This window comes from Equus caballus, chromosome 5 (assembly GCF_041296265.1).
Source record: "Equus caballus isolate H_3958 breed thoroughbred chromosome 5, TB-T2T, whole genome shotgun sequence".
NCBI classification, from domain to species: Eukaryota; Metazoa; Chordata; class Mammalia; order Perissodactyla; family Equidae; genus Equus; species Equus caballus.
In genome coordinates, this window is record NC_091688.1 from 92,083,928 (window position 1) to 92,111,041 (window position 27,114).

Below are 27,114 nucleotides of genomic sequence, written 5' to 3' on the forward strand. Positions count from 1 at the left end.
CCCTCTGGCTCTTGTAGAGGAATATAAGCACATCTACATGTTTCAGAATAAGAATACTTTTTTACATGATAATTGACTATTGGTGGAAGAATTTAATATGTTTTTAACGTAAGAAAGTTTAGTTTGGGTACCTCTTTCATTTCCTTCATAAATGTTGATGAATTTGTTTCTATATCATCATCAGTGCTGATTCTTGTAAAAATCTGTTCAGCAATTCTAAAGGAAGAATATTCTGCTGGAACATACGATCCTATAAAATATAAAGTCAAAGTAACCTGAAATGCTTTTATAAAATATAAGTACTAACGTTTTTGTACTTTCCATCAACTCAGATTATTTACTAGCCTCTCTAAGGATGATGTGCTAGAAAGATCACTGGATATGGAGTTAGAAGACATGGCCCCAGCTCTATCACTTGCTGTATAACTTTGGACAGCACTTAAACTCTCCCAGTCTCATCTTTCTCATATCTAAAATGGAAACACTTGCTCTACCTATTGTAAAAAGTTATTTGGGAATTCAAATCAGATAGTATATATTCAAATACATTAGAAAGATATGTTATAAACTTGATAAAAACTTTAAATAATATAGTTAGATGACAAAGAACATTCAAAATATGAAAATCTGAAAAAAATGCTTATGAACATAACATCTGAGCTTATGAAGCTCAAGTTGATAAAATCATTATAGAAGATATATTAGGCAATATCTATTAATAGAAATGTACAAAAATACCCACAATCAGAATGAAAGCAAAACATTTAATTAAAAAAAGGTGAATTTTCATCCACAAGATTATTTCTGCCCAAGAAGTTATCAGGCTAACTAATCTAAAATATTCATCTTTTGAAAACAAATCAATCTGATTAATGTACCTACTGCTATACAGAACAGGACATAAAAGGCATTCTAAAATCAAAGAAAATAAAAATCTACAAATAGTTGAATAGGGAAAGTTTCAAGTATACTGAACTCTGTATAGACAAAATGGTGAAATAATGGGAGCAAAGAAACAATTTCAGACTATTCCAGGATTTAAAACAAAGGTAAAGATGAAGAAGAGGATGCACCTCTGAGGAACAAGGACTAGCAGGAAAAGAAAGCAAAAGTCAGGATGACACTAATAAAAATAAAATTAATAATAATAACAATAGTTATTGTAACGATCTCCCCAGTTAAGAACTACTGCACTAGGATCAACCATCTCACCTCTGATTCACATAGTCCTCAGGGAAACCCAGTTTTCAGAGATAAGAGGCAAGTTGTGTCTCTACACCAAGAAATATGTGACACTGTTGGGCCAGTGACAGGCATTTATATGTGTGTGTCTGCAAACGTGTGTATAATATATCCATTGCTGTTGCCAAGGTATTGGTACCCCTTAAATTAAGTAAGGGAAATGTTTCTCTGCCCAATGTCATAGTTTTGGAAAAATCTTACATAGGTTATAAAAGGCAGCAGCTTATCCTACTTATTTCACTTTTTCTCACAATGAAGTTTGGTTTCGAATCTGAGAGAATTATACGATTCAGTTTAGGAATAATTGATACAACATTAATAGTTATAGTAAGAATGTTTCTACTTCTGTTATATCCCACAAATTTTTTACTACAATGCAATGCAAATTGGATGGAACTTAATAAATACCAAATAGTACAAGTTATGGTCTACATACTAGACACTACTACACTTTTTAGGTAAGAAAATCTACTCCAACTGCTTCTTGGGTTAATTAAGCAACTAGATCTAAAATATCAGGCACAAAACATTTTAAATGGGGAGCAGAATTGGTAACTATAAAGTAAAGCTATAACTTACCAATCTGGGCCATAATCTGACAAAGAGCAATCTGTTTTAAGTATGTGGATTTCCCACTCATATTTGGTCCAGTTATGATCAAAAAATTACTCCCTTCTGTAATATAAGTATTGTTGGCAACAGGTTTTTCCACAGATATTTTTTCAAGAATAGGATGCCATCCCTGTTTGATTGCTAAAGTATCAGTAAATTCTGGCCGAACTAAAAAAAATAGAATGGTTTTGAAAAATTAATATATTTATATTTAAAATTCTTGGGGTGTGCACATATTGTGTATACCTTAATGATCTCACGAGGGTCAATTTGGAACAATAACAGTAAGGTATTATTTTATCCCAAATCCTCTAAATTATCATTGACGCACTCTAATCACCATCACAACTTTTATTCACTTGCAGAGAAATCTAGGGTTTAGTTCTCTGTGATTCTCTTGGGCTCCAAAACAGTTCATAACATTTTCAGATATGTATAGATTAGAAAAAATCAAATAGCCATTAATAATACTTTTAAAATAATTAATTACCAGTACTCCAAAATTGCATGCTGACTTAATCCCCACCTTAAGGATTATTTCAAATTTGGCATACTTAGCTTTTCAAATGAGGTATGACTATACAGTAAAACCAAATAAAAAAATAACTTTATGTCCAAAATTTCACAGAAACTTTGTCTAAAAAAAAACTAGAGGATAGAAAAACCAGACACAAAAGATAATGTTAATTTATAGAAATAAAGAATGATCAGGTCTCTATGGATACTTCCTGAGGTGAAGGGAGGAGTAAAAAGGTGGGAGGACCAGCAAAAATTAAAATGCTACATGCCTCTAGATGAAACACATGGGTAACTTGAAAGCATTCATTATAAAATGTTGATTAGAAGAAAAATTTTAAACTATTTTAAAATCATTTTTAACAGCAAAAATTCATTATTTATAGGTTTAGAGTTTCAGGATGGTCCCTCTCAAATTAAATTGGAGCAACATCAAACTTTTAATAGTTGTAACTACTGCTGGAGCTGGCCTGGTGGCATAGTGGTTAAGTTCATGTGCTCCACTTTAGGGGTTGGCATTCGCAGGTTCGGATCCCAGGCATGGACCTACACACTGCTCATCAAGCCATGCTGTGGCAGCATCCCACATACAAAATAGAGGAAGACTGGCATAGATGTCAGTTCAGGGACAATCTTCTTCACCCACGCAAACAAAAAACTAATAAAAAAACAAACTACTATGAAAATAATTGATCCCTAAAATAAGGTTCTGACCCCAAAGGAGATATAAAAGATTGAAAAGCTTTGGTCTATAAAATACCAATTGAAAAAGTTAAAATTTCCATACTAAATATGGAAATATGAAAAAAAATCTTTGTAAGATAGTTATTTCTCATTATAAAAATAAATGAACATAATATTTGGAAACATTACAGCTGATTTTAACTAGAAATTTTAATGTTATTAATCCCACAATTATTCAACCTTAATTATTCACATACTAGTTCTGTAAATTTGCATACTGGAGTATGGTTATTGCTGATAAGTAGGATAAGAAATTTCAAGGGGCTAACTTGAAGTATTCATTTAACATTAGAAAATTACTTAACATTTATAATCAAGGCCTGTGTACAGACTTGGGATATGAAAATAAATGATATAATTCCTGATCTTGGGATGCTCACATCTAAGGAGCTAGTTTAGAAAATGCTCACTTTAGAGGCTCATTTCTCTTGTATCTATTAGTATTAGTATCATACTGCTTCTAATGAGTTTTCACATTTGAACTTTATAAATTTGGATCATTGTCATTTTCACCAAGGAGACAGCTCTGCAGTCTTTCTTATTTGGGGAACCTTTAAACTTTCTTGCAGTTTTTCCTTCTGATTTGTCAATTTCTCAGTACATAATTTTTTTACTTTTAAAAGAAAATTTTAAAGGTAATTTTACTTTCTCTATTTTGAGTCTTAGTCCAGGACCAAAGGCAAGAAACTATATTTCACATAAAAAATGTAAAATATTCATAATTGTTATATAAAATTGCTTGAATGGAATAAAAATTTCAGTATGTAACATATTTATTCCAAAGAAAGCAACTTACCATAGTCAGAAAGAGTGCAGGCATGAGCAAATGACAGTAGCATATCCAGCATCGACACAGTGTCAGATAGTTTATATAAGCAATGAATATGTTCATAAATCTCACTGAGCAGTTTGCACACTATCCTGAAAGTACATGTTTAGTATGACAAGTAATGATTTTTAAAGAGAAACATAGAGTGCAATTGTAAAACAATATTAAATTCAGTGCCTGAGCTAAAATAACACTCAAAGTTGAGTTGTACACTACAGATAAAGTCCATCGTTCTATTGTCTCATTTTAGAGATGAAATTGAAGTTCACACTCAAGGTCACAGCTACTTATTAGCAAATAATCTATCTTCTGGTGTGTTAACACCATGTTTATGAAATGACTGCTTTGATTAAATATTAATAAAATAAATTTTTTTATAAAATATTTGTATATGGGTCAAATCAAGCCTTCACTACACTTCAGCAGATCCCAGCTGCTAATAATTTTGTCTTTTAGCAGATGTTAAGTTCAACACAAAAGCTATTATTATTTTTCCCTCACTCATTCTCTCTCTCTCACAAACACACATATATCCTAACAACATAATTATTTAAGCTTTTATGTCTAGAGTTATCATATTGTGACATAATATAAAAGCTTTTCCTTTACAAGGATAAATATGTTCCCAAAACTTACGGTATCTTCTAATCTTTGTGGTCCATACCCTGAAATTGCTTTGAAAGCCCAACATTTCTCTTTATCATCTCAGCTCACCAACTCTGAGTGTTCTATTTCTTATTTCTAGCTGAACTGCTGCTGTTTCATGAACAGCAAAAGACTGGGCACTATTGTGATGTCGCTATGTAAGTATTAAGGCATGAGAAGTTGAGGTTACATACCATAGAAAAAGAATAAACGGAATGAAGCCCAAGATAAGCCCATGATGTACCAAGTTCTACATCATGGTGGAATGCATACTATAGAAGTATTAGTTATAATGGGGTTTTTTGCAATTAGATTTGCCCTGAATCTTCTGTGAGGTTCACTGATCCCAATCACAATGACAGACTAAAAGTTTTAACTGTTCTTCCAGGAAATGTTCTTTCATTACTAACACTCATAATTTTACATTTTTCTGCAATCAGACAAAAAGTCAATTAATGAAATTTATTATTGTGCCTCAAATTAAACCAATTTAATTCAATATTCAAAAATTTCAAATGTTCTTACATGTAAGTCATGTGATAGATTTCTCTCAAAGACTCTTGGCATCTTTCATTCATTTTAATTAAATCTGCTGATGTAAAGCTATAAGAATTTTTCACTTTAGAAATCTGCTGGGAAATTACAAAACAAATGTCAAGATATGTGTACCCTCCTATGAAGTAAAACACACAAATTTTAAAGAATAGAAATATAGGTATTTAGGTTAATCACTTTAATTTCTGAAATACAGTATCACAAAGTCCTGAATAATGTTAGTGAAAGAGAAAAGGAAGATCACTTCTAAGGTTAAAGCAGAATTTTTTACCCTGGTTCATCTGACATGACTATTTTTACAGGTCTTAAAATGGCCATATAGAAATGTTAAAACACAATATCTTATTACCAAGTAATATGCATGATAAATATCACTAATCCTCACTCCACCTCTGACCCTTGTCTTAACCCTTACCCCATATCTGAACCTCACTCAATCTAACCCCATTACTAAGTCTCCACCCATTTTTTACTTCATCCATCCTTCATTACTTGGTATACAGTATAGGTTTTAAAACTCTGAAAGTTAAATGGCATGTTTTTATCAAAAAGTACCACCTTGGAGCAGAGAAAGCAAAGATTAGGATGGGTTAGACTTTCCCAAACTGGTATATTGTGGAGGAGTTAATATGTACATAGGAAAAAATATTTCCCTGGTCCAACTGTTTGGCAATATTGGATTACAATGGTTAAGCGGATTTTTTTACTTCAGGACTTTTAAACCTTTAATAGGCAAATGTGTATTGAGAAGTACCTAACACAGGAGATGGCGCAGTATTTTCCAAATTTCTTTCATCTTTTAGACTTTATTTTCCTTTTTTACACATACCGAGCTTCCAGAACTGTGGGAAGCACTGTGCTTAATATTTCAAAAAAAAAAAAAAAGCTTCTAAATCACCCAGATTAGTATAGCTGTTAGGTGGGTGGTTAGGAATAGGAGAAGCAATACATATACAGAACATTCAGAAATTTGGCATGTAAAACTCAAGGAGTGCCTGAAGAATGTAAATGTAATTCTGTAAAATCAGAAACAATAATTTCCTAACCAAAACTCTAGAATGAACCTTAATAAACTCTGAAGGAAGCTGATCATCAGGTAGGGCTGTACAATCTGTAGTCATCTGGATGAAAAATCCTCGAGCAGAGCTAAAACTTGTTCTTAAAGGAAGACTATATTTTTCTGCAAGCTGCGATATCATTCCTAGTGACCAGAAATAAGAAAAACAAAAAGAAAACAAAAAAATTTCAATGAGAAAATCATGCTTTCTATTTTAAAAAATCACAAGATTTTTTTCTTGTTATTTTACATATAAATAGGAAGGTCTTGTTACTCTTTTAATCTCCACAGATTTAATTTTTCTCTTTTTTGTTAGTTTTTTGGTGAGCAAGAATGGTCCTGAGCTAACATCTGTTGCCCATCTTCCTCTTTTTGCTTGAGGAAGAGTGTCCCTGAGCTAACATCCAGGCCAATCTTCCTCTACTTTGTACCTGGAATGCCACCACAGCACAGCTTGACGAGCCATGTATACGTCCACACTCAGGATCTGAACCTGCAAACCCCACGCCACCAAAGCAGAGCATACAAGCTTAACCATTACGACACTGGACTGGCCCCTCTAAAGATTTTTAATGTCTAAAATATACGGTTAAGTATTCTTTTAAGAAAAAAAGATTGTAGTAGAAAGGTAGTCATTCTGATAGGTATTTTGAAAATAAAAGAAACTGTAAAAATTAAAATTAAAAAATAAAGCCAAGGGACCAGTGCCATGGCCTAGTGGTTAAGTTTGGCGTGCTCCACTTCAGTGGCCTCAGTTCACAGGTTTGGATCCTGGGCACGGACATACACCATTCGTCAGCCATGCTGTGGCAGTGACCCACATATAAAATAGAGGAAGACAGGCACAGATGTTAGCTCAGGGCTAACCTTCCTCAGCAAAACATAATAATAAAAGTAAAAAATAAATAAATAAATGAAGCCCATACTATTTTATACTCTCTGTATTAGGAATATCAGTTTGTTATTCATTCTACTTTTTTGAAAAGGAAGAAACAGATGATTCTTCGAAAACGAATCATCACAGAAATTATTGTAATCATTAATTCAGAATAAGAAATTCCCTCTACAAAACACATTTTAAAAATAAAATATTCAAAAAAGGAAATATATGACTCATTAGATAAAATTCCTGGAAAATCCAAATCTATCAACCTCAAATTGACCACAGAGTTCTCAATTTATATTTTTTACTTGATGAGCATTAACGCACTAAACAAATCTCAATTAGCACCAACGGCTACATTTTCCTTCATCATGGCCACATATATCTACTCAATTACCAACTCTTACCAATTCTTCCTCCATCTTTTGCATTTCTCTTTTCTCATATACACTGCTATCACCCTAAATAACACTGTTAACTTGTAATAGTTTAAAATGGTCTCCCTGTCTCCATTGTTCCACTCAAATTAATTCAACATATCTTCTTGATCAGTTTCACTACAGACAGCAAAAACATCTCAATGCCTCTTCATTCTCCTTGGGAAAAACCCAAACTCCTGGCCTTCAAAGACTAAATTCTGGATCCCAGTCTACATCTTTGATCTTATCTCTTACAAGTTCTGTAAGGGAAAACCTCTGTTCTATCCTAGCAAATTTTCTCACTCATGCTTTGAGGTTTCTTTGTGCCTTTGTGCTGAGGTTTATACCACTGCCAATGGGTGGAATTCCTTTCTAGGCTATTTTATCTACTAAAAACACTCCCATCCTCTCTGCCTCCACACCCAGTCCCTCCTGACCCCTCCAGCCTGCAACAGTTTTCTTCATATCTTATGTCCATATGAAATTATGTGATATATGTGATTGATATATATCAACATTGATATACATACACATGTGTGTGTCTTTGTGTCTTTATTGTCTGTCTCCCCTACTATAACATAAGCTCCACGAGGACAGGGACTTTGTCTTGATCACTACGTATTTTCAGTACCTAGAACAGTGTCCACATTTACTAGGAGCTCAATATTTGTTAAATGAATTACTGTACTGGCTCAAACGCCACCTCTACTAGACAAAAATGATCCCTCTCCCTCCAGTGAAACTCTTTAGTACTGATAGCCTGCATTTTTCATGTAATTTATACACAATGTTATATGAACATAACTATATTTAAGTTTGGAAAAAAGAACAGACATATTATAACACTCTGAGATCTTTATTTTTTTTTAAGTTTCTTTAAATGATAATATATGTTAACTTTATCTCGTTGTTTTTTCTTTTTGGTGAGGAAGTTTGTCCCTGAGCTAACATCTGTGCCAATCCACCTCTACTTTGTATGTGGGATGCCACCACAACATGGCTTGATGAGCAGTGTGTAGGTCTGCACCCGGGATTGGAACCCACGAACCCCAGGCCACCAAAGTGGAGTGCATGAACTTAACCACTATGCCACCAGGCCAGTCCAACTTTATCTGTTTTGCTAACAAAAAAATTTAAAATACACATGGCTAGTTATCACCAGCAAAAAAGCACAGAATGTCCTAAAAAAGTTTATTTCTAAAAACCAGAAAATATGTTCAAGTCATTAAATTACCTGCTATGTCATCCACAATCTCTGTATATGTTCTTCTAGCGATGTCAAGAAATTCATTTATGTTAGATCTCACTGCATAGCACTTCTGTGTCCTCATGTTCAAGCATCCTTTCATGTATCTTGCATCATCATTAATTACTGTTTTAATCTTTTCAAGGATAATTCCAAACCTAAAAAAGAAGATTATAGGCAATAAATCAAAGTTATTTTAATTCGTAATTCATCATAGTTATTGATAGGAAATAGCATATTTTCTTGAAATCATTGGTAAAAATTATTTTGAAAATACATAATTAAGCAATGTAAATTTACATAGGTTAGAACTGTGATGATGTCAATCATAAATTATTTTGTCAGCCAGGACTAGTTTCCTAAACCAACATGAGGCCATCAAGAAGAATTTTACAACTGCTAATAAACAGATACCTGAAGTTATACATACTGACTGTGCCTGTGAGTATAAAATATATCCTTGAAGACCTGTTATAAGAATGCTGGCTTCATGCTCATTGACTCAATAAACATTTTCTTATCCCATGTGTCAATCACTGTGTTAGGTGCAAGGATTCAAGGAAGGATTAACACATGGTCCTTGCCCTCAGGTGGGGTAAGGAGACTAAACACAGATGGTGAAACAGTGCAACAAGGACCTCACAATTAGCAGTGATTAGTGCAGTGATCACGAAACCAGAAGTCTGGAAACACCTATTTTTCTATACTTTCGTTTTATTCTGTTCTATATTTTATTTGTAATTAGTCTTTTTTTATTATTAACCTTAATTTGTGGCCTCATACAAGGTGTGAATCTTGAATCAATAAAATAACAGTTCTTAAGTACCACAAGACTTTTTGGCCAAGAACCAAGGTGCCACTGCTAAAAACAAATATTAAAATTAAACTGTATTTAGGTCTTATTCAGTATTCATATATACTATTTTTTGGTTACATTAGGCCCTTCATGATTTAACAAAAGAGAAGAATATATTTTTATATTTGCAAGTCTTTCCATGGAGAATGGCTAAAAAAGAAGTATTAAAATTGCATATGATTTCAATTTTTAATGCTATTTTAATTGTCCATTAACACAAATACTCAATGTGCTGTTACCCTATTTATTGGTATTTATAAGATGAAATGCATAATTATAAGTCTGAAATAGTTTAAAGCTTCTATTAACTAAGGCTCAAGTAATTGTTCTATAGAATACAATTAGAGTGCTTAAAATCAGTTATGCTCAGGAAGAAAGGAATAATCTGATATTTTATTAACAGTTGAGTGACAAAGACCTCTTATCTTCCAAGGAACCGTAGTAAGCTCTTAATAAAGGTGTGTCACAGTTCTTCAGAGCAATCTATTAAAGAATAAAATAAAGATAGTTAAGGATAATAAATTATGACATTATTCAAATATAGCCTTTTACATTTGTTTAATACTTTACAGTTTAGCAAGTGCTTTCTTGCCTCATCTTCTCATTTATATACTCATAAAAAGTATTTTAGGTATTTACGTGAGGACAGATGGTATCTTTCCCATTTTCCCAATAAAGAGCACATGGCTAGTAAGTGGCATCCAGTGCTTTACTATTATGACTTTTATTTTTCTTGTCTCTCAACTAACTGTTAACATTCAACTACTTATTAGAGATAGGTACTTAAATAGCTATCATTGTACATCTAGAGTACTCTACATATCATTCCAAAATTTGGATTAAATATACCTTTAAAAAGTGCTTTGTTATTTATAAATAGAGCAATTTCTCCATTCTTACATGGCAAAAGTAGGGATTTTATTTTGCTTAATGGAAACTATGAGTGGTCACTATTTGAATAAACATAAAAGAGGAGGAGAAAACGTAGTTAACCTGATTTTACCTCCTAGTTTAGTTTGCTATGAGACAATGGCAATAAGAACACTTTTTGCTTATGAATAGAAAAATATTTACATATTGATAAAAACTAGAAAATTCACAAAAACATAAAAACTTTTAAATCACTCATATTTCTACCACCCTTCCAAAGATAAATACTCTAAATATTATGGCATATTTCCTGTCACTTCTTTAAATCAAAGATTTTGTATCATTGTATGCTTTTTCTCCCCTGCTTAATACTATATCATAAGCATTAGAAACTTTCCACAGCAAAAAATAATGCATAATATTCCACTCTGTGGAGGGGGCTGGCCCAGTGGCATAGTGGTTAAGTTTGTACATTCCACTTTGGTGGACCAGGGTTTGAGAGTTGGGATCCCAGGTGCAGACCGACACACTGCTCATCAAGCCATGCTGTGGTAGCACCTCAAATATAAAATAGAGGAATACTGGCATGGATGTTAGCTCAGGGATGATCTTCATCAAGCAAAAAGAGGCAGATTGGCAACAGATATTAGCTCAGGGCCAATCTTCCTTAAAAAAAAAAAAAAATCCACCCTAAGGAAAATAGTCTCTTTCTCTAATTATTGGAGTTCTGTGCTACTTATAATTTCTCACTAATATAAATAAAGCTGCAATGACCATCAATGGGCATAAATTTTGATCAACATTTCTTACTAGTTCTTTCAGACAGATTTCTAGAAGTAGAATGATATAAATTGCAAAACTCTCCTATAAAGTATGTACAATTTGTACTCCTACCAGTTGTCTAAGAGGTTGCCTGTCTCACTGTTCTCTCATTAGCAGTAAGTTGCATCCATTAAGCAAAAAAACTGCTTTTTTAATAGATAAAAACTATGATTTTTAATTTGCATTTCTTTGACTAATGCTGAGGTTGAACATTTTTGTTGGATTTATTAATCACTTTGATTTCTCGTTTTGTGGTCATTTTCCATATTTCCACTGGCATTTCAGTATTTTCTTATGAAATTACACAAGTTTTATGATGTCAGAAATTAATATTTGTCTGTCATTTGTTATAAATTTTTACTTTCTTTGGCTTTTACCTTGCCTTTGACATATCAAAGTTTGATATTTGTGTTTCATCAAATCTATCAATTTAGGGGGAAGGTTTATTATACTTCTTTTATTCTAAAAAAGACAACACTTTTGCCAAATTGCTTTCATTGTATATATTTATTAGAATGAACTCTACAACAAAATTCTTCCACATTTTTCATGTTAAAAAGCAGTTCTTTTGTGTCACTTTAATTTAAAAAATGTTTTGCACAGGAGAGTATTTAAAAATTGAAGAGAAAATCACCCATTTGTAACCATCAGAGTAACAAGTACTTCAAGTGAGACTCATCAAGAAATACTAAAATCAATGGATGAAAGTTTGATGAGAAACAGGATATTTATACACTCTCAAAGTATCCCTCTACAGATTACTTATAACTTTACAGTGAAGAAATTGATCAGCACAACCAGAAGGACCTGCAACTAGAATACAGAACTATGTACTGGGGGACTGTGGGGAGAAGAAGGAAAAAAAAAAAGACTGGCAACAGATGTTAGCACTCGAACAGGGAAATGATATCATATGCCTACTGATGTGCTGTACTGAGAAAGATACAACATTGCTCATAGAGTATTACTGCCAAATACGCATAAACTGAAATTAATCATGAGAAAAAAAATCACACAAATTGAGGAATATCCTCTAAAACAACAGATCCTTACTCTTCGAGATGTCAATATCATGAAAGACAAAGAAAAACTGAGAAACTTTTCAGTTTAAAGGAATATGAAGAAATATAACATTAAACACAATGCGTGGTCCTGGACTAGACCCTGTATCAAGAAAAAATAAATCCATAAAGAACATCATTAAGACAACTGGAAAAATTTGAATATGGACTATACATTATATAATAGTATTATACCATGTTAAATATTCTGAATTTTATAATTATATTGTGGTTATGTAAGAGAACATGCTTATTCTTAGGAGATATATACTTTAGCATTTAGGTACTGCAACTTATTCTCAAACGATTCAGTAAGAGTAATAATAAGGATAATAACGTGTCTGTGTGCTGTGTGTATAAAGAGAAAGAATATGGGAATTCACTCATTCTTGCAACTTTCTCTAAGTCTTAAATTTCTTCAAAATAAAAAGTTAAAAAAAACTGATGCTAGACACGTTTTGGAAGACATACAAACATGTAAATTACCTTTAAAGGATCTACAAGTTCCAAGGTATGTTTTAGGTATATTAAATTTGTTATCTTTGATTCAGCTACATTAACCTATTAAGAAAAAAATACAAATGTGGAAACCATAAATATTTAATACAAGAATGGGTTTTCCTCTTAAAGATTTTATGCTTATCATATTCCGTACATTTTTACATATCAACCTAGCTAGGATGCCAGCCTAATCAATGGTTGGAAATTACTGCCCCATCATAGTAAGACTAATGCATTAGTCTCCTGAAAGTCTGACAATGAAAAGAGTTCACCTCATCGTATCCAAATTTCATTTCTATTTCAGCCCTTTGAGTACAGCTTAACCCACAGTAGTGACAGGAGATACAGTTCAATCCTGAGCAGCACCAAAAAACTAAGATGAATTGCAAAAGGCACAAAGGATATTTGTGGATAGATGCTATTTGAAAAGCTGCAACTGAATATCCCAGATAGTTACAGAATAACACAAATTTCCCTCATTGGTTCCTGTTTGTGCAAGTAAAACAATTTTCATAATTCCAGTGGTACAAATTAATTAGTTTTTCAAAATAAAGCAACATCAACATTCTAAATTTTATAAATAACCCTTTGATAAGTTAAATTGTACTATCTCTAGAGCCGAGCACTGGTACTAAACCTGGGGAAATGAGGATGATCTTTGGATGGAGTAATTTACCAATACTGACAAGGAGTTGTAGCATATTACAATTATGACATTATGTATTCCATATGGCACTGGTTCTTTTTGAAGCCCCCTAATCTATACCCCCATTGTACAATATCTGGACTGTTCTGTCACTATATGGGTCAATTTAGGAAAAACACCAAAATGAATGTTGTTAGCCCTAAAACAAATTATCTCATGCTCTCTTACAATGGATCTCTGAAACTAACTGGAAGATTAAAAATAAGTAAAATTCACCAAACAGAAGACAAGTATCATCGCTATTACCAAAGGAGAACATCTTCCAAAAATGGCCAAGATAATCTTGAAGAAGAACAAGGTGGAAGGACCAATTCTAACAAATACCAACGTATACTAAAGTTAAATTAAGACACTGTGGTATCTGCATAAGGGCAGACAGAGAGACCAATGGAACAGAATAAAGAGTCTAGAAATATACCCAGTCACATATGGACACTTGATTTATGACAAAGACTGACTGCAGAGGAGTGGGAAAAGGACAGTCTTTTCCATAAATGGTGCCAATACGATTATGAATCTATATAAGAAAAAAATGAAACGTGATCCCTTTCTCACACCACATCCAAATATCAATTTCAGGTGGACTGTAGATCTAAATAAGTAAAACAATAAAACATCTAGAATATAACAAAGAAGAATATCATCATTACCTTGGGTATTCTAACCAACTTTTATAAATTTCATAATTGATTATTTGGCATCCATTAATCACAGGGCCAAACGAATGGCCAAAGTTGTTTACATCTCCCCCATGGTCTGGCTTTAGCTGGTGCACAAAGACTATATTACAATCCCTCCAACCACAAACTCCAACATGTGTTTTGCTTCCTACCTAACAGGAGATGTTCCCACCTAACAACTTCCTGCTATTGTAGTAATAAAGGCTTTTGCAATGTTTTCCTTTCATTCCTTCCACCTCCTGACCAACTCTGGTTCTTCCCCATGATCCTTTGTGCTGTGCTCCTTACTCTCAGGAATTGTAAGTAATAAAAATCTTCTTTTAATGGCAGTAACCTCTCCATGTCATCACTCAGTCACTTTCACAAATTAAAATCCCATGGGTACAATCAAGACATTGGGGTAGGTAAAGACTGATTAAGCAGGATACAACAAACACTATAAAGGAAAAACGTAAACTACACTAAACTTAAATTAGGAATTTCTATTCATCAAAAGCCACCACTGACCCAGGAAAGGTTCTCCAAAAGCCAACTTTGAGAAACTAGAATTTGAAGGCAAATAATTTACTTGAAAAGTAATTCCAATAAGCACAGGCAAGGGAGTAGGAAAGTAAGAAGAGAGGTCAAGGACAGTAATACAGGATGCACTGATGATCAGGTTACCACTGCATGGTACTGTGGCTCAGTCCCGCTGGAGACCTCTCAGAGATGGTGTAGAGTAAGCTTTGGAAGCTATTTCCAAAGGTAAGGGAAACGGGGTATTTATTCATCAACTCCTATTCAGTATTGGTTAAGACCTATTGCTAGGGCAACAACTCCTGATTACTCTCTGGTCTCTCCTGTAGCCAGAGAAAGCCCTGAGGTACTGAGTTTCAGCTGCTTGCAGAAAGAAGCCTTCCCTGTACAAAAGCAAATGCTAAGGCGATGTGGGTGGCACACCAACAGAATCTATGCCACAATACTAAGTAAGAAAGCCAACTACACAGAGGAAAAAATTATTTGCAATACACAGAACCAACAAACGGCTTACATGAAAAGAAGCTCTACAAATAAAAAAGAAGATAATCCAATGGAAAAATGGGCAAGAGAGTTGAACAAGACTTTCACAAAAGAAGATATTCAAATGGTCAACATACAGATGAAAAGGTGTTCAATCTCATTAACAGGAAAACGCAAATTAAAATCACAATGAAATACCACTATCTACCAACCACTATGGCTAAAATTTTTAAACTGACTATAACAGGTTTTGGGGAAGAGCAATGGGAATTCTCATATACTGCTGATAGGAGTGTAAATCAGTACAACTGTTTTGAAAAATATTTTGGCAAACATTTTGTCATTATCTACTAAAGTTGGAGATATGCATACCCTATGACTCAGAAATTCCACTTCTAATTATGTACCAAATAAAATTATGTATACAATTGTAGTAAGAAACAGGTATAAAATTGTTTAGCAGTATTATTTTTAATTGTCAAAAAGTGTCAACAACTCAAAAGGCCAACAACAGTGAAATGAGTAACAGCATATTCATACAGTGGAATATTATACAGAAATGGAAACAAATGAGCTACAGCTACATGCAACAACACGATTAAATCTCACAAACATAATGTTGGCTAGAAGAAGTGAGGTATAAAAAATATACACTGAATGATTCCTGACATGTAAAGTATTAAAAAGAACAAGTAAAACTAAATTATAAAGAAAAACAAGAAAGTGATAACTAAAAAAGTGATTTCTTTTTGGAGGGAAGTAGAGAATAATGAATAGGACGGGGCAGAAGGGGAGCTTTTGAAGTACTGGCAATATCTATTTCTTTTCTTGTGTGATCATTACATGGATGTTCACTTTGGCAATGCCTGAAGACATTTTTGGTTGTTACAATCGGGGAAGATTCTACTGGCATCGAGTGGGTAGAAGTCAAGGTTGCTGCTGAACATCCTAGAATGCACAGGACAGTAAAAGAAGTATCCAGCCCCAAATGTCAATAATGCCAAGGTTGAGAAATCCTGCTGTAGAGGCGTTCTCCAACTACAGGCACACAGGCATTCTCCTAACTTCGTATATCACTGATGATTTCCTCCCTGTTTGTTCTTTCTCTGTCTCCCTCTCCAATCTCTCCCTACCTTGTTGGCTTTGAAGAAGGAAGCTACTATGAATCCTACAGTTGCAAGGAACTAAATGTTGCCAACACCACATGAGAGGAAAGGTAGATCCTTCCATAGTAGAGTACTCCAGATAAGTATACAGCCCTGGACGACACCTTAACTGCAGCTTGTGAGACTCTAAGCAGAGGACCAACCTAAGATGTACATAGACTCCTGATCCAAAGAAATCATGAGATAATTAATATGGTAGTTTTAAGCTGCTATGCCTGGTCATTTGTTATGCAGCAATAGAAAACTAATACAGAGTCTCTTTGCAGCTTGCTTCTTCAAAGCCAGCTAGAGAGAGAGTCTCTCCATAGAGAACTGGGAGACAATTCTCTACTGGCCTTTTGTATTTCTGCATTATCTTGTGAGCAGAGGCACTCACTTGCCTTTATGTTGGACAGTCTTTTCCAGAATGTTTATATAGTGAATAGCCTTGAAAACTATAGTTCCTCCTTCTAAAGCAAAGGGCAGGTTTACCTACAAGTCTTAGAAGATAAAGATTGTGTCTCCCTCCAGAATAGCAGGCAAGCATGCTTACTGCCCATTAAAAAAGATCCAGGTCCCCTAAGCTCAGCTATTTTCACCTGTAACACACGGCATGTGCAGGTGTCATGTGGCTCTCTTCACATCACCCTGTGGGAAATGGAGCTTGGGAACCAGCACAAGAAAATGCTGATACTCTGGCTACTGCTACTGTTGTGAGTACTGAAGTCCCTTCCTTCTGACCCAGGAGTCTTGTGACTTCTGCCAGCATCCATGAAACTGTGACAGGCTAACTTGTTAGCTTGCAAGTAGGGTAGAATATAAGATCCCTTACAGTTCTTGATAATAGTATACTGTAATTGCCTATTTTTTTACTCAAACCTCACATTGGACTTTAAATTTCTTTGGATAAGAGACTTACTTTTTATTGTATCCCTAGCACTTATCACAATGCTTGGTAAAAAAAATTACTTGTTGAATGAATTAAAGAAGGAGCCATGGACTACAGATACTCTATTTGGCAGTCTGAAATCAATTAAAAAAAAAAAAAAAAGTTATTCAAAATGAAGCAAAGAAACTTGAGTAAAAATTTGAAAAAATTTGTTTAATATCAAACTTTTCAAATGTTGAAAGAAATATTTTGGATCTTTCTTAATGCAATAAACAAACGTTCTTAATGCAATACATTAAATAGTAAGGTCATTAATATTGTATAGAAAGAAAAGACATTTAGGTTAATTAAAATAAGAAATTTAAGCTTTATTCTCAGTGAATATTTATGATCAGAAAACATGCATTTTCTAAAATCAGTATTCTTTTTTTGTTTTTGAGGAAGATTAGCCCCGAGCTAACATCTGCCACCAATCCTCTTCTTTTTGCTGAGGAAGACTGGCCCTGAGCTAACATCCGTTCCCATCTTTCTCTACTTTATATGTGGGATGCCTGCCACAGCATGGCTTGATAAGCAGTGCATAGGCCTGCACCTGGGATCTGAACCGGCGAACCCCGGGGCGCTGAAGCAGAATATGCGAACTTAACCGCTGCGCCACCAGGCCAACCCCTAAAATCAATATTGTTAAGGGAAAAGTACAAGAACTCATCTTAGGCAAACAATTTTACACCGGAAATTTTCAGAGAACATTTAGTTCATTCAGAAGTTTAAACAAATTATATAATTGAGCCAACAGAACATTTAGTTCATTCACAAGTTTTAGCAAATCATGCAATTTAACTAGCACAAGTCTGAACTAATTTAGTAAATATTGTGTTAAATTAAGAGATACATGTTTATATTAAGTGAAGAAAGAGGCTCATCTAAAATATATCTCCAGATGGTTAAGAAAACATCAACTGAGAAACAGTATAAGGAATATGGAATTCATGAATCACGTATGAAGTCAATATATTGCTTAAGTTTCCTTAAAAGTTAGTAAATCTCATCTGAAAAGTATTTTAAAAAGCCTCCACAAAGGACAGATGTGGTAGTTAGGAAAAAATTTACAGCTACGACTGATCTTCCCAAAACTAAAAAAGATGGGAAGTAACACTGACCCTTAAAAAGCTTATGGAGCTAGTTATAGATTGCCTTTTCTAGACAGGAAAAGAGATTCCAGATTCTCAGCTTACAGAATCACCTTAAACGTAGCCCAGAGGACTTCTCTAAAATCTGACAGTCAAATTGATTATAGAAGCTGGCTGGCTAGTTACAGATACTTCTCAGAGAGCTAGTTGGTCAAACTGATATTCCCTTCTTAAAATAATCAGAAATAGTCTAATGCAAAAACATGTGTATTACTAATTCCTATAGCTGGTGACACCAAAATACGAAGCTATATGACTATATAATACTATACATTACAGTTCACAACAAAGAGAAGGCTCTCAGGTATAATCTGATGATTAAATTCTTTCCAAAATAAAATTGAAACAAAGCCTTTACTTACATACTGTTAAGGGTTGAATTGTGTCCCTGAAAAAAAGATATGGTGAAGTCTAAACACTCAGTACCTCAAAATGTGATCTTATTTGGAAATAGGGTCATTACAGAGGTAATTAGTTAAGATGACGTCATACCGTAGTAGGACGAGCTCCTAATTCAATGACTGGTGTCATATAAAAGACAGCCATGTGAAGACACGACATACAGGGAGATTGCCACGTGACAAGGAAAGGAAAGATTTAAGTTATGCAGCAGCAAGTCAAGGAACACCAAAGATTACCAATAAACCACCAAAAGCTAGGAAGAGGCCAGAAAGGATTCCCCTACAGGTTTCAAAGGGAACATGGCCCTGCCAACATCTCGAGTTCAGACTGCTAGCTTCCAGAACTGTGAGACAATAAATTTCTGCTGTTTTAAGCCACACGGTGTGCCGTATTTTGTTTCATCAGCCCTAGTGAACTAATACACATACTAATTTTATCAGTATAGAGTAGACATTTCCTGTTCCTACACCACATTGCATTTTTCTGTGTAAAACATGTCACTCATAAGTAAAACTGCTCCTTAAGTTATTTAAATTATTTTTCATTTGGAAATATCATTCAAAGCAGTGGCATTTGGCAAAAGGTCATAAAAGCTAACTGTAATGCTTTGTGTGTCTATATTTATAATTGATGATTCATTTCTAAGTCTCTGAAAGTCCTAAGATATTCAACGGACCCCAAAACATTGGTCAACAAATAGAAAGTAAACAGTTAATGACACTAGCAACAGTGTATCCAAAACTAAATAATGCTCCATATATATTCAGAAATAATTTTGTTTTAATATGAACACTATGATTTAATATTAGTTATCAGGATCCAAACAAGAAGAGAGCATCTTTGGTGTGGGGAAAGTAAAGCCAGAACAGGGTGAGAACAGAGAGGTGGCACAGCACAGGAGGACACGGAGGGTGCCATATTGGAGGGCTACCCAGCACAGAGTACATGAGCCTGAACAAGGTCAAGAGGGTATCCAGGCAAGGGAAGGCGAGGCAGCAGGCATAGGTTTTGGATCCCAAGTAGGCTGAAGAAAGTCTCTGCATAAGAGGACAGCTTAATGCAGAGTATCAGAGCCTGAGAGAGTGAGAAGGATTTCTGCATAGGAAGACGGTTTAGTAGGGAGTACTGGAGCACAGGCAGAATGGGGTGGTATTGCATGAGGGAAGGAGTGGCAGTTGTCGGAGATTAGTCACATACAGGAGCATAGGTCAAACATGGTAATATATTAAGGATAATAGGAGCTAGGTTTCTCACTGTCAGAGAAGGGAATTAATAATACAGAAAGGGAGAAAACAAGCATGAACCCTGAAATGTTGGCTCGAAACTAGAGTTATTTGTGTGAACTCATGGTTTTCAATTGTATAGATGGATATAGAAATAAATACAGAGGTAAATATTTACATATTTATATATTTATTCATATACATATACTCATTCCCTAGCCATGAGAGGGCTTCAGAGCAATGGTACCACAATAGCAAAGAGTACACCTAGTGCCCAGATCTTGATTTCTAAATACCAAACCCCACTAAAAGGAACCAAGACTCCTGGGAGAAATGGTTGATTCAAAGGCTCGAGGAGGGAAAGTACAAGAAAAGCCTGGTTCATTTTCTTGAGCCAGAAAGTGATAAAGTGCTCAAAGAATGATGGGAGCATTTCCAAAGGACATAGACACCAAGTAGCAGGGGTTTGCACTGGCCAATCTGAGACAATTTCAGAGTCAAGATAAATATTGATAGTAAGGGATTATAACCAATTGAATAAAATATGAAACCATGAGTCCACAGAGATTAAATAGATAAACTGAAAGTTTGATAAGGAACAGGATATTTACACGGTCTCAAAGTACCTCCCCACAGAATACTTATTAATTACATAAGGAAAATAGTAATTTTACAGTGGAGAAGCCTGGTGGACACCACCTCAATCAAGTGCACAAAGTTAACATCATAATGGGACAAATCAAAATCGTGAGCCATCTGATAAATTACGAGAACACCTCATTTCTGTGATATTCCTGCCAAAGGTACATAATCTGAATCTAAGGATGAGGAAGCATCAGACAAACTCGAATTGAGGGAAAATAACAGCTGTAATTTCCAAGTGTTGAGGTCATGACTGAAGATAAAATAGACACAAAAACTAAAGGCAATCCTTGATTCTTAACTGAATCCTTTTTCTATAAAGGACGTTATCAGTAAAATTGGCTAAACTTGAGTGAGATTTCAAGATTAAATGTATTATCATTATTAATTTCTTTATTTTGAAGGTTTACTGTGGTTGAATAGGAGAATATCCTTGTTTTTAAGGAATACTAATATATGTGGGAGTGATAGAGCATCATGTCAACAACTTACTCTTAAAAGTTTCAGGAGGTAAGTCCTTTGTAATGTACTTGCAAATCTTCTGAAGGTTTGAGATTTTATTTAATTTTTATTTTCACCTTTGTAAAATGTTGAAATCAAAAGGTCTTACATGCTTCCAGAGAAGGGAAGGAAGAAAAAAGTCAGTCATATCCAAAATCGAGGAATCACAATGGTTTCAGCTTCTCAACAGGAAAATTAGAAGCCTACAAGACAGTGGAGGAATGCCTCCAAAATTCTGAAAGAAGATTACTTCTTGACTAGAATTCTATTTTCAGATAAACTATCAATAAATTATGAGGGAAAAATAAAATGTTTCAGACATGCAAACTCTCACTCTTTCTCAGAAATTTACTAAAGAACATGCTCCACGAAAAGGAGAGAGTAAGCCAAAACAGAGGAAGACTTGAGACACAAAAAACAGGAGCTCCAACATAGGAGAGACAAAGAATGATGTTGAAGAGAGGACTTGGAGTCACAGCTGCATACCAGAGAAAGAGAGACAAGCTGTCCAGACTGGAACAGGTCAGAAGTTATGGGAGAAATATCTTCCAGAGGTTTAAATTGATTATCTGTGGTGAATGAATATACTGAGAGGATATTTAGACAATTGTTGGAAATATCTATGTCTGAATTAGTGAAAGTACATAGTAAACCAAACAAATAGAAAAATGGTTATTAATTCTGGGGAAAAAAATACAGAAAATTGTGCAAGCTCAGCTCTGTGTAGCATGAACAGTCATAATTTTACTCTAACTAAAATTATGTTAATAATCCTTCTGGGTGATGGGAGGTAGGGAAGTGTCCGAGTTTATAAAAGAAGGGAAAGGAAAGAGAGCTAATCACACTCCCTGATTTCAAAATATACTACAAAGTTATAGTAACCAAAATAGCATGGTACTGGCACAAAAACAGACACATAGATCAATGGAACAGAATTGAGAGACCAGAAACAAACCCACACAACTATGGACAGCTAATTTTTGACAAGGGAGCCAAGAACACACAATGGAGAAAGGAAAGTCTCTTCAATAAATGGTGTTGGTAAAAGACAGTCACATGCAAAAGAATGAAAGTAGACCATTATCTTACACCACACACAAAAATTAACTCAAAATGGATTAAAGACCTGAATGTAAGATCTGAAACCATAAAACTCCTAGAAGAAAACATAGGCAGTAACTTTTTGACATTGGTCGCAGCAGCATCTTTTTGAATACCATGTCTCCCCAGGCAAGGGAAACAAAAGAAACAATAAACAAATGGGACTACATCAGACTAAAAAGCTTCTTCACAGCAAAGGAAAACATCAACGAAATGAAAAGACAATCTAACAATTAGGAGAAGATATCTGCAAATCATATATCCTATGAAGGGTTAATATCTAAAATATATAAAGAACTTATACAACTCAACAATGAAAAAAACTAACAACCCAATTAAAAAATGGACAAAGGATCTGAACAGACATTTTTCCAAAGAAGATATACAGATGGCCAACAGGCACAGGAAAAGATCTTCAACATCACTAATTATTAAGGAAATGCAAATCAAAACTACAATGAAATATCACCTCATGCCCATCAGAATGGCTATAATTAACAAGAGAAGAAATAACAAGTGCTGCAGAGGACGTGGAGAAAAGGGAACCCTCATAGACTGCTGGTGGGAATGCAAACTGGTACAGATGTTATGGAAAACAGTATGGAGATTCCTCAAAAAATTAAGAATAGAACTACTGTACGATCCAGCTATTCTACTTCTGAGTATTTATCCAAGGAACATAAGAACACTAATTCAAAAAGATATTTGCACCTCTATATTTATTGCAGCATCATTCACAATAGCTAAGACTTGGAAACAACCTAAGTGCCCAACAGATGAATGGATAAAGATGTGGTATATATATACAATGGAATACTACTCAGCTACAAAAAAAGATGAAATCTTGCCATTTGTGACAACATGGATGTACCTGGAAGGTATTATGCTAAGCGAAATAAGTCAGATGGAGAAAGCCAAACACTATATGACTTCACTCATAAGTGGAAGATAAGAACAAGAACAAACAAACACATAGATATGCAATTAGATCGGTGGTTACCAGAGGGGCAGGAGGGAGGAGGCGGGCAAAGGGAGTAAAAGGGCACATGTGTACAGTGATGAAGGATAATTACTCTTTGGGTGGTAAACATGAAGTAATCTACACAGAAATTGAAACATAATGATGTACAACTGAAATTTATATAATCTTATAAACCAGTATTACCTCAAAAAAAGAGAAAGAGTTAAATATTTATCCTTCTGGTACAGAATTAACATATATTGTCAGAGGATATCATTAAGGAAGTGAAAAGACAACCCAAATAACAGTAGAAAATATTTGCAAATCATATATCCAACTTACATCCAGAATATATAAAGAACTCTTACAACTCAATAATAAAAAGACAAATAACCCAAATAAAAATGGGCAAAGGACATGAATAAACATTTCTCCAAGGAAGATAGACAAATGGCCAAAAAGCACATGAAAAGACCTCAAAATTGTTAGTTATCATGGAAATGCACATAAAAACCAGGAGATACCACTTCACACCCACAAGGATGGCTAGAATCAAAAAGTCAGATAATAACAAGTGTTGACAAGGACTGGAGAAATTGGAACCCTCGTAGACTGCTGATGGGAATGTAAAATGACACAGTCACTTTGGAAAACAGTCTGGCAGTTCTTCAAACAATTAAACATAGAGTTATCATAAAACACAGTAATTCTACTCCTAGGTACATACTCAAGATAAATGAAAACTTACGTCCACACAAAAACTTGTACATGAATATTCATAGCAGAACTATTCATAAAAATCAAAAGTGGAAACAACTCAAATGTTCATCAACTGATGAACACTTAAACAAAATGTGCTATATCTATACAATGGAATATTATTTTCCAATAAGAAAAATCAAGTATTGTTATATGCTACAATATGAATTAACCTGAAAACATTATGCTAAGTGAAAAAAGTTAGTCACAAAAGACTACATATTGTATGCTTCCATTTATATGAAATGTCCAGAACAGGCAAATCTATAGGGACAGATGAAAGATTAGTAAATGCCAAGAACTTGGGGGAAGAGGGTTGGGAGGAATGGGAAGTGATTGCTAATGGGGACAGGGTTGCTTTTTGGGGTGATGAACATGTTCTAAAATTGACTGTAGTTATTGTTATAAAACTGTAAATACACTAAAAATGATGGAATTGAACACTTAAATGGGTGAAGTGTATGCTTTGTGAATTCTACCTCGATAGAACATATTAAGAAAACAATGAACTGTGAGATATATATAGAAGTAAAATAGGGGCCAGCACGTAGCCGAGCAGTTAAGTTCACACACTCCACTGCAGAGGCCCAGGGTTTCGCCAGTTCAGACCCTGGGTGCGGACAGGGCACCGCTCATCAAGCCATGCTGAGGTGGCGTCCCACATGCCACAACTAGAAGGACCCACAACTAAAGATATACAACTATGTACTGGGGGGCTTTGGGGGGAACAAACGAAAATAAAAAAAAAAAGAAGTAAAACACATGACAACAATACCACAAGGGAAGGGAAGGGAGGGATGACAGCATCCTACTGTAATGTCCTTTTCCCTTTATTTCAGCTTTACTGAGTTATAACTGACATAAAAAATTGTAAGATATTTAAAGTGTACATTGTGGTGATTTGATATACATATACATTGCAAAAGGAGTCTCCTCATCTAGTTAATTAACACATTCATCACCTCAAATATTTATCCTTTGTTGGTTGGTTTGTTTGTTTGATGAGAACTTTTAAGTTCTACTCTCTTACCAAATTTCAACTATATAATACAGGGTTATCAACTATAGCCGCGATGTTTTACATTAGACCCTCAGACCTTATTCATTTTATAGATGAACTTCGTGCCCTTTTACCAACTTTTCCCTATTTCTCCCAACTCCTAGCTCCTAGCAACCACTTTTCTACTCTCTGTTTTTATGAATTTGCTTTTTTTTTTTTAGGCTTTATATATAAGTGACAACATACAGTATTTATCTTTTTCTGTCCGTCCTATTTCACTGAGCATAATGCCCTCAAGTTCCACCCATGTTGTTGTAAATGGCAGGATTTCCTTCTTTCTCATGACTGCATAATATTTGATTGTATATATGTATATATATGTGGGTGTGGGTGGGTGTGTGTGTGTCACATTTTCTTGATCCATTCACCTATTGATGGAGATTTGTTGTTTCTGTATATTGGCTATTGTGAATAATGTTGCAATGAACATGGGAGTGCAGATATCTCTTCTGATATTCTGTTTTCATTTCCTTGGATATACACCTAGAAGTGGAATTGCTGGATCACATGGTAGTTCTATTTTTAATTTTTTGAGAAACCTCCATACTGTTTTCCATAGTGTTGTTAATGCTGTCGAGGCGATTCTGACTCCTAATGACCCTATATACAGCAGAGCAGCACCCTGCCAGGTCTTTCTGCATCATCCTCTCATCTTCCAGCATTGTATCAGACAATGTTCTGCTGATATTCATAGGGTTCTGATGACCAATTTTTTCAGAAATGGGTGGCCAGGTCCTTCTTCCTAGTCTGTCTTAGTCTGAAAGCTCTGCTGAAACCTGCCCGCCATGGGTGACCATGCTAGCATTTGAAATACTAGCTTTCAGCATCCCAGCAGCACACAGCCACCATAACATGACCACTGACAGATGGTCATGCTAACTAGGAAAAGAACCCAGGCCATGGCAGTGAGTGTTGAATCTTAACCACTAGACCACAGGGCTGGCTTTTCCATAGTGACTGCATTAATTTACATTCCCGCCAACAATGCACAAAGGTTCCTTTTCGTCACATCCTTGCCAACACTTTTTATCTCTTGTTTTTTTGATGACAGTCATTCTAAGAAGTGTGAGGTGCTATCTCACTGTGGTTTTGATTTGCATTTCCCTGATAATTAGTGACGTTGGGCCCCTTTTCATATGCCTCTTGGCCATCTGTATATGTTCTTTGGAAAAATGCTCATTTAATTCCTGTGACCATTTTTAATGGGATTGTGTGTTTTCTTGCCATTGAGTTGTATGAGTTCTTCATATATTTTGAATATTGACGCCTTATAAGATATAAGACTTGCAAATATTTTCTCCAATTCCATAGCTGCCTTATCATTTTGCTGATTGTTTCTTTTGTTGTGCAGAAGCTTTTTAGTTTGATGCAGTCTCACTTGTTTATTTTTGCTTTTGTTGCCCCTTCTGTAAGGTTCTTATATCGTATGTAAAGTGATGTAATATTATTTGAAGGTGGACTGAATTCAGCTAAAGATGTATTCTATAAACTCTAAAGCAACCATTAAAATAAAACAATCAGTTCTAGCTTATAAATCAACAAAAGAGATAAAATGGGATCATAAAAAATAATTAATCCAAAAGAAGGCAAAAACAAAGGGAAAAGGAAGCAAATAGATGAGATAAATAGAAATAAACGTAACATGATGGCACACTTAAATAGAAACATACCAATAAGCGTAAATGGAATAAACACCACAATTAAAAGTAAGATATTCTCTGATTTGTACATAAAAAAGCAAGACGTAAATATATGTTGTCTACAAGAAACCCAATTTAAATATAAAGACACAAATAAGTTAAAAGCATAAGTACAGTGGGGCCAGCCCCGGTGGCTTAGTGGTTAAGTTTGGCATTTCTTCGCTTCGGTGGCCTGGGTTCAGTTCCTGGGTGCAGACCTGCACCATGCATCTATCAGTGGCCATGCTGTGATGGCGGTTCACATATAAAAGATGTTAGCTTGCAGCAAATCTTCCTCAGCCAAAAAAAAAAGCATAAG

The 27,114-nt window shown here is 34.7% G+C and overlaps 1 protein-coding gene across 3 annotated transcripts in view; it reads right to left on the bottom strand.

Annotated features, from left to right (window-relative positions):
* MSH4 (mutS homolog 4) overlaps positions 1–27,114 on the bottom strand; it is an 83,059-nt gene that overhangs the window by 17,910 nt on the left and 38,035 nt on the right. For 2 of the 3 annotated variants that reach the window (XM_001918273.6, XM_023641838.2), the window contains exons 9-16: positions 12,844–12,918; positions 10,023–10,087; positions 8,737–8,906; positions 6,208–6,344; positions 5,114–5,217; positions 3,911–4,035; positions 1,822–2,022; positions 132–250 (exon numbers count right to left, since the gene is read on the bottom strand). In XM_001918273.6, the coding sequence (XP_001918308.3) occupies positions 132–250; positions 1,822–2,022; positions 3,911–4,035; positions 5,114–5,217; positions 6,208–6,344; positions 8,737–8,906; positions 10,023–10,087; positions 12,844–12,918 (996 nt within the window). The remainder of the gene's footprint in view (positions 1–131; positions 251–1,821; positions 2,023–3,910; positions 4,036–5,113; positions 5,218–6,207; positions 6,345–8,736; positions 8,907–10,022; positions 10,088–12,843; positions 12,919–27,114) is intronic. The other variant, XM_023641839.2, reaches the window with a different exon arrangement.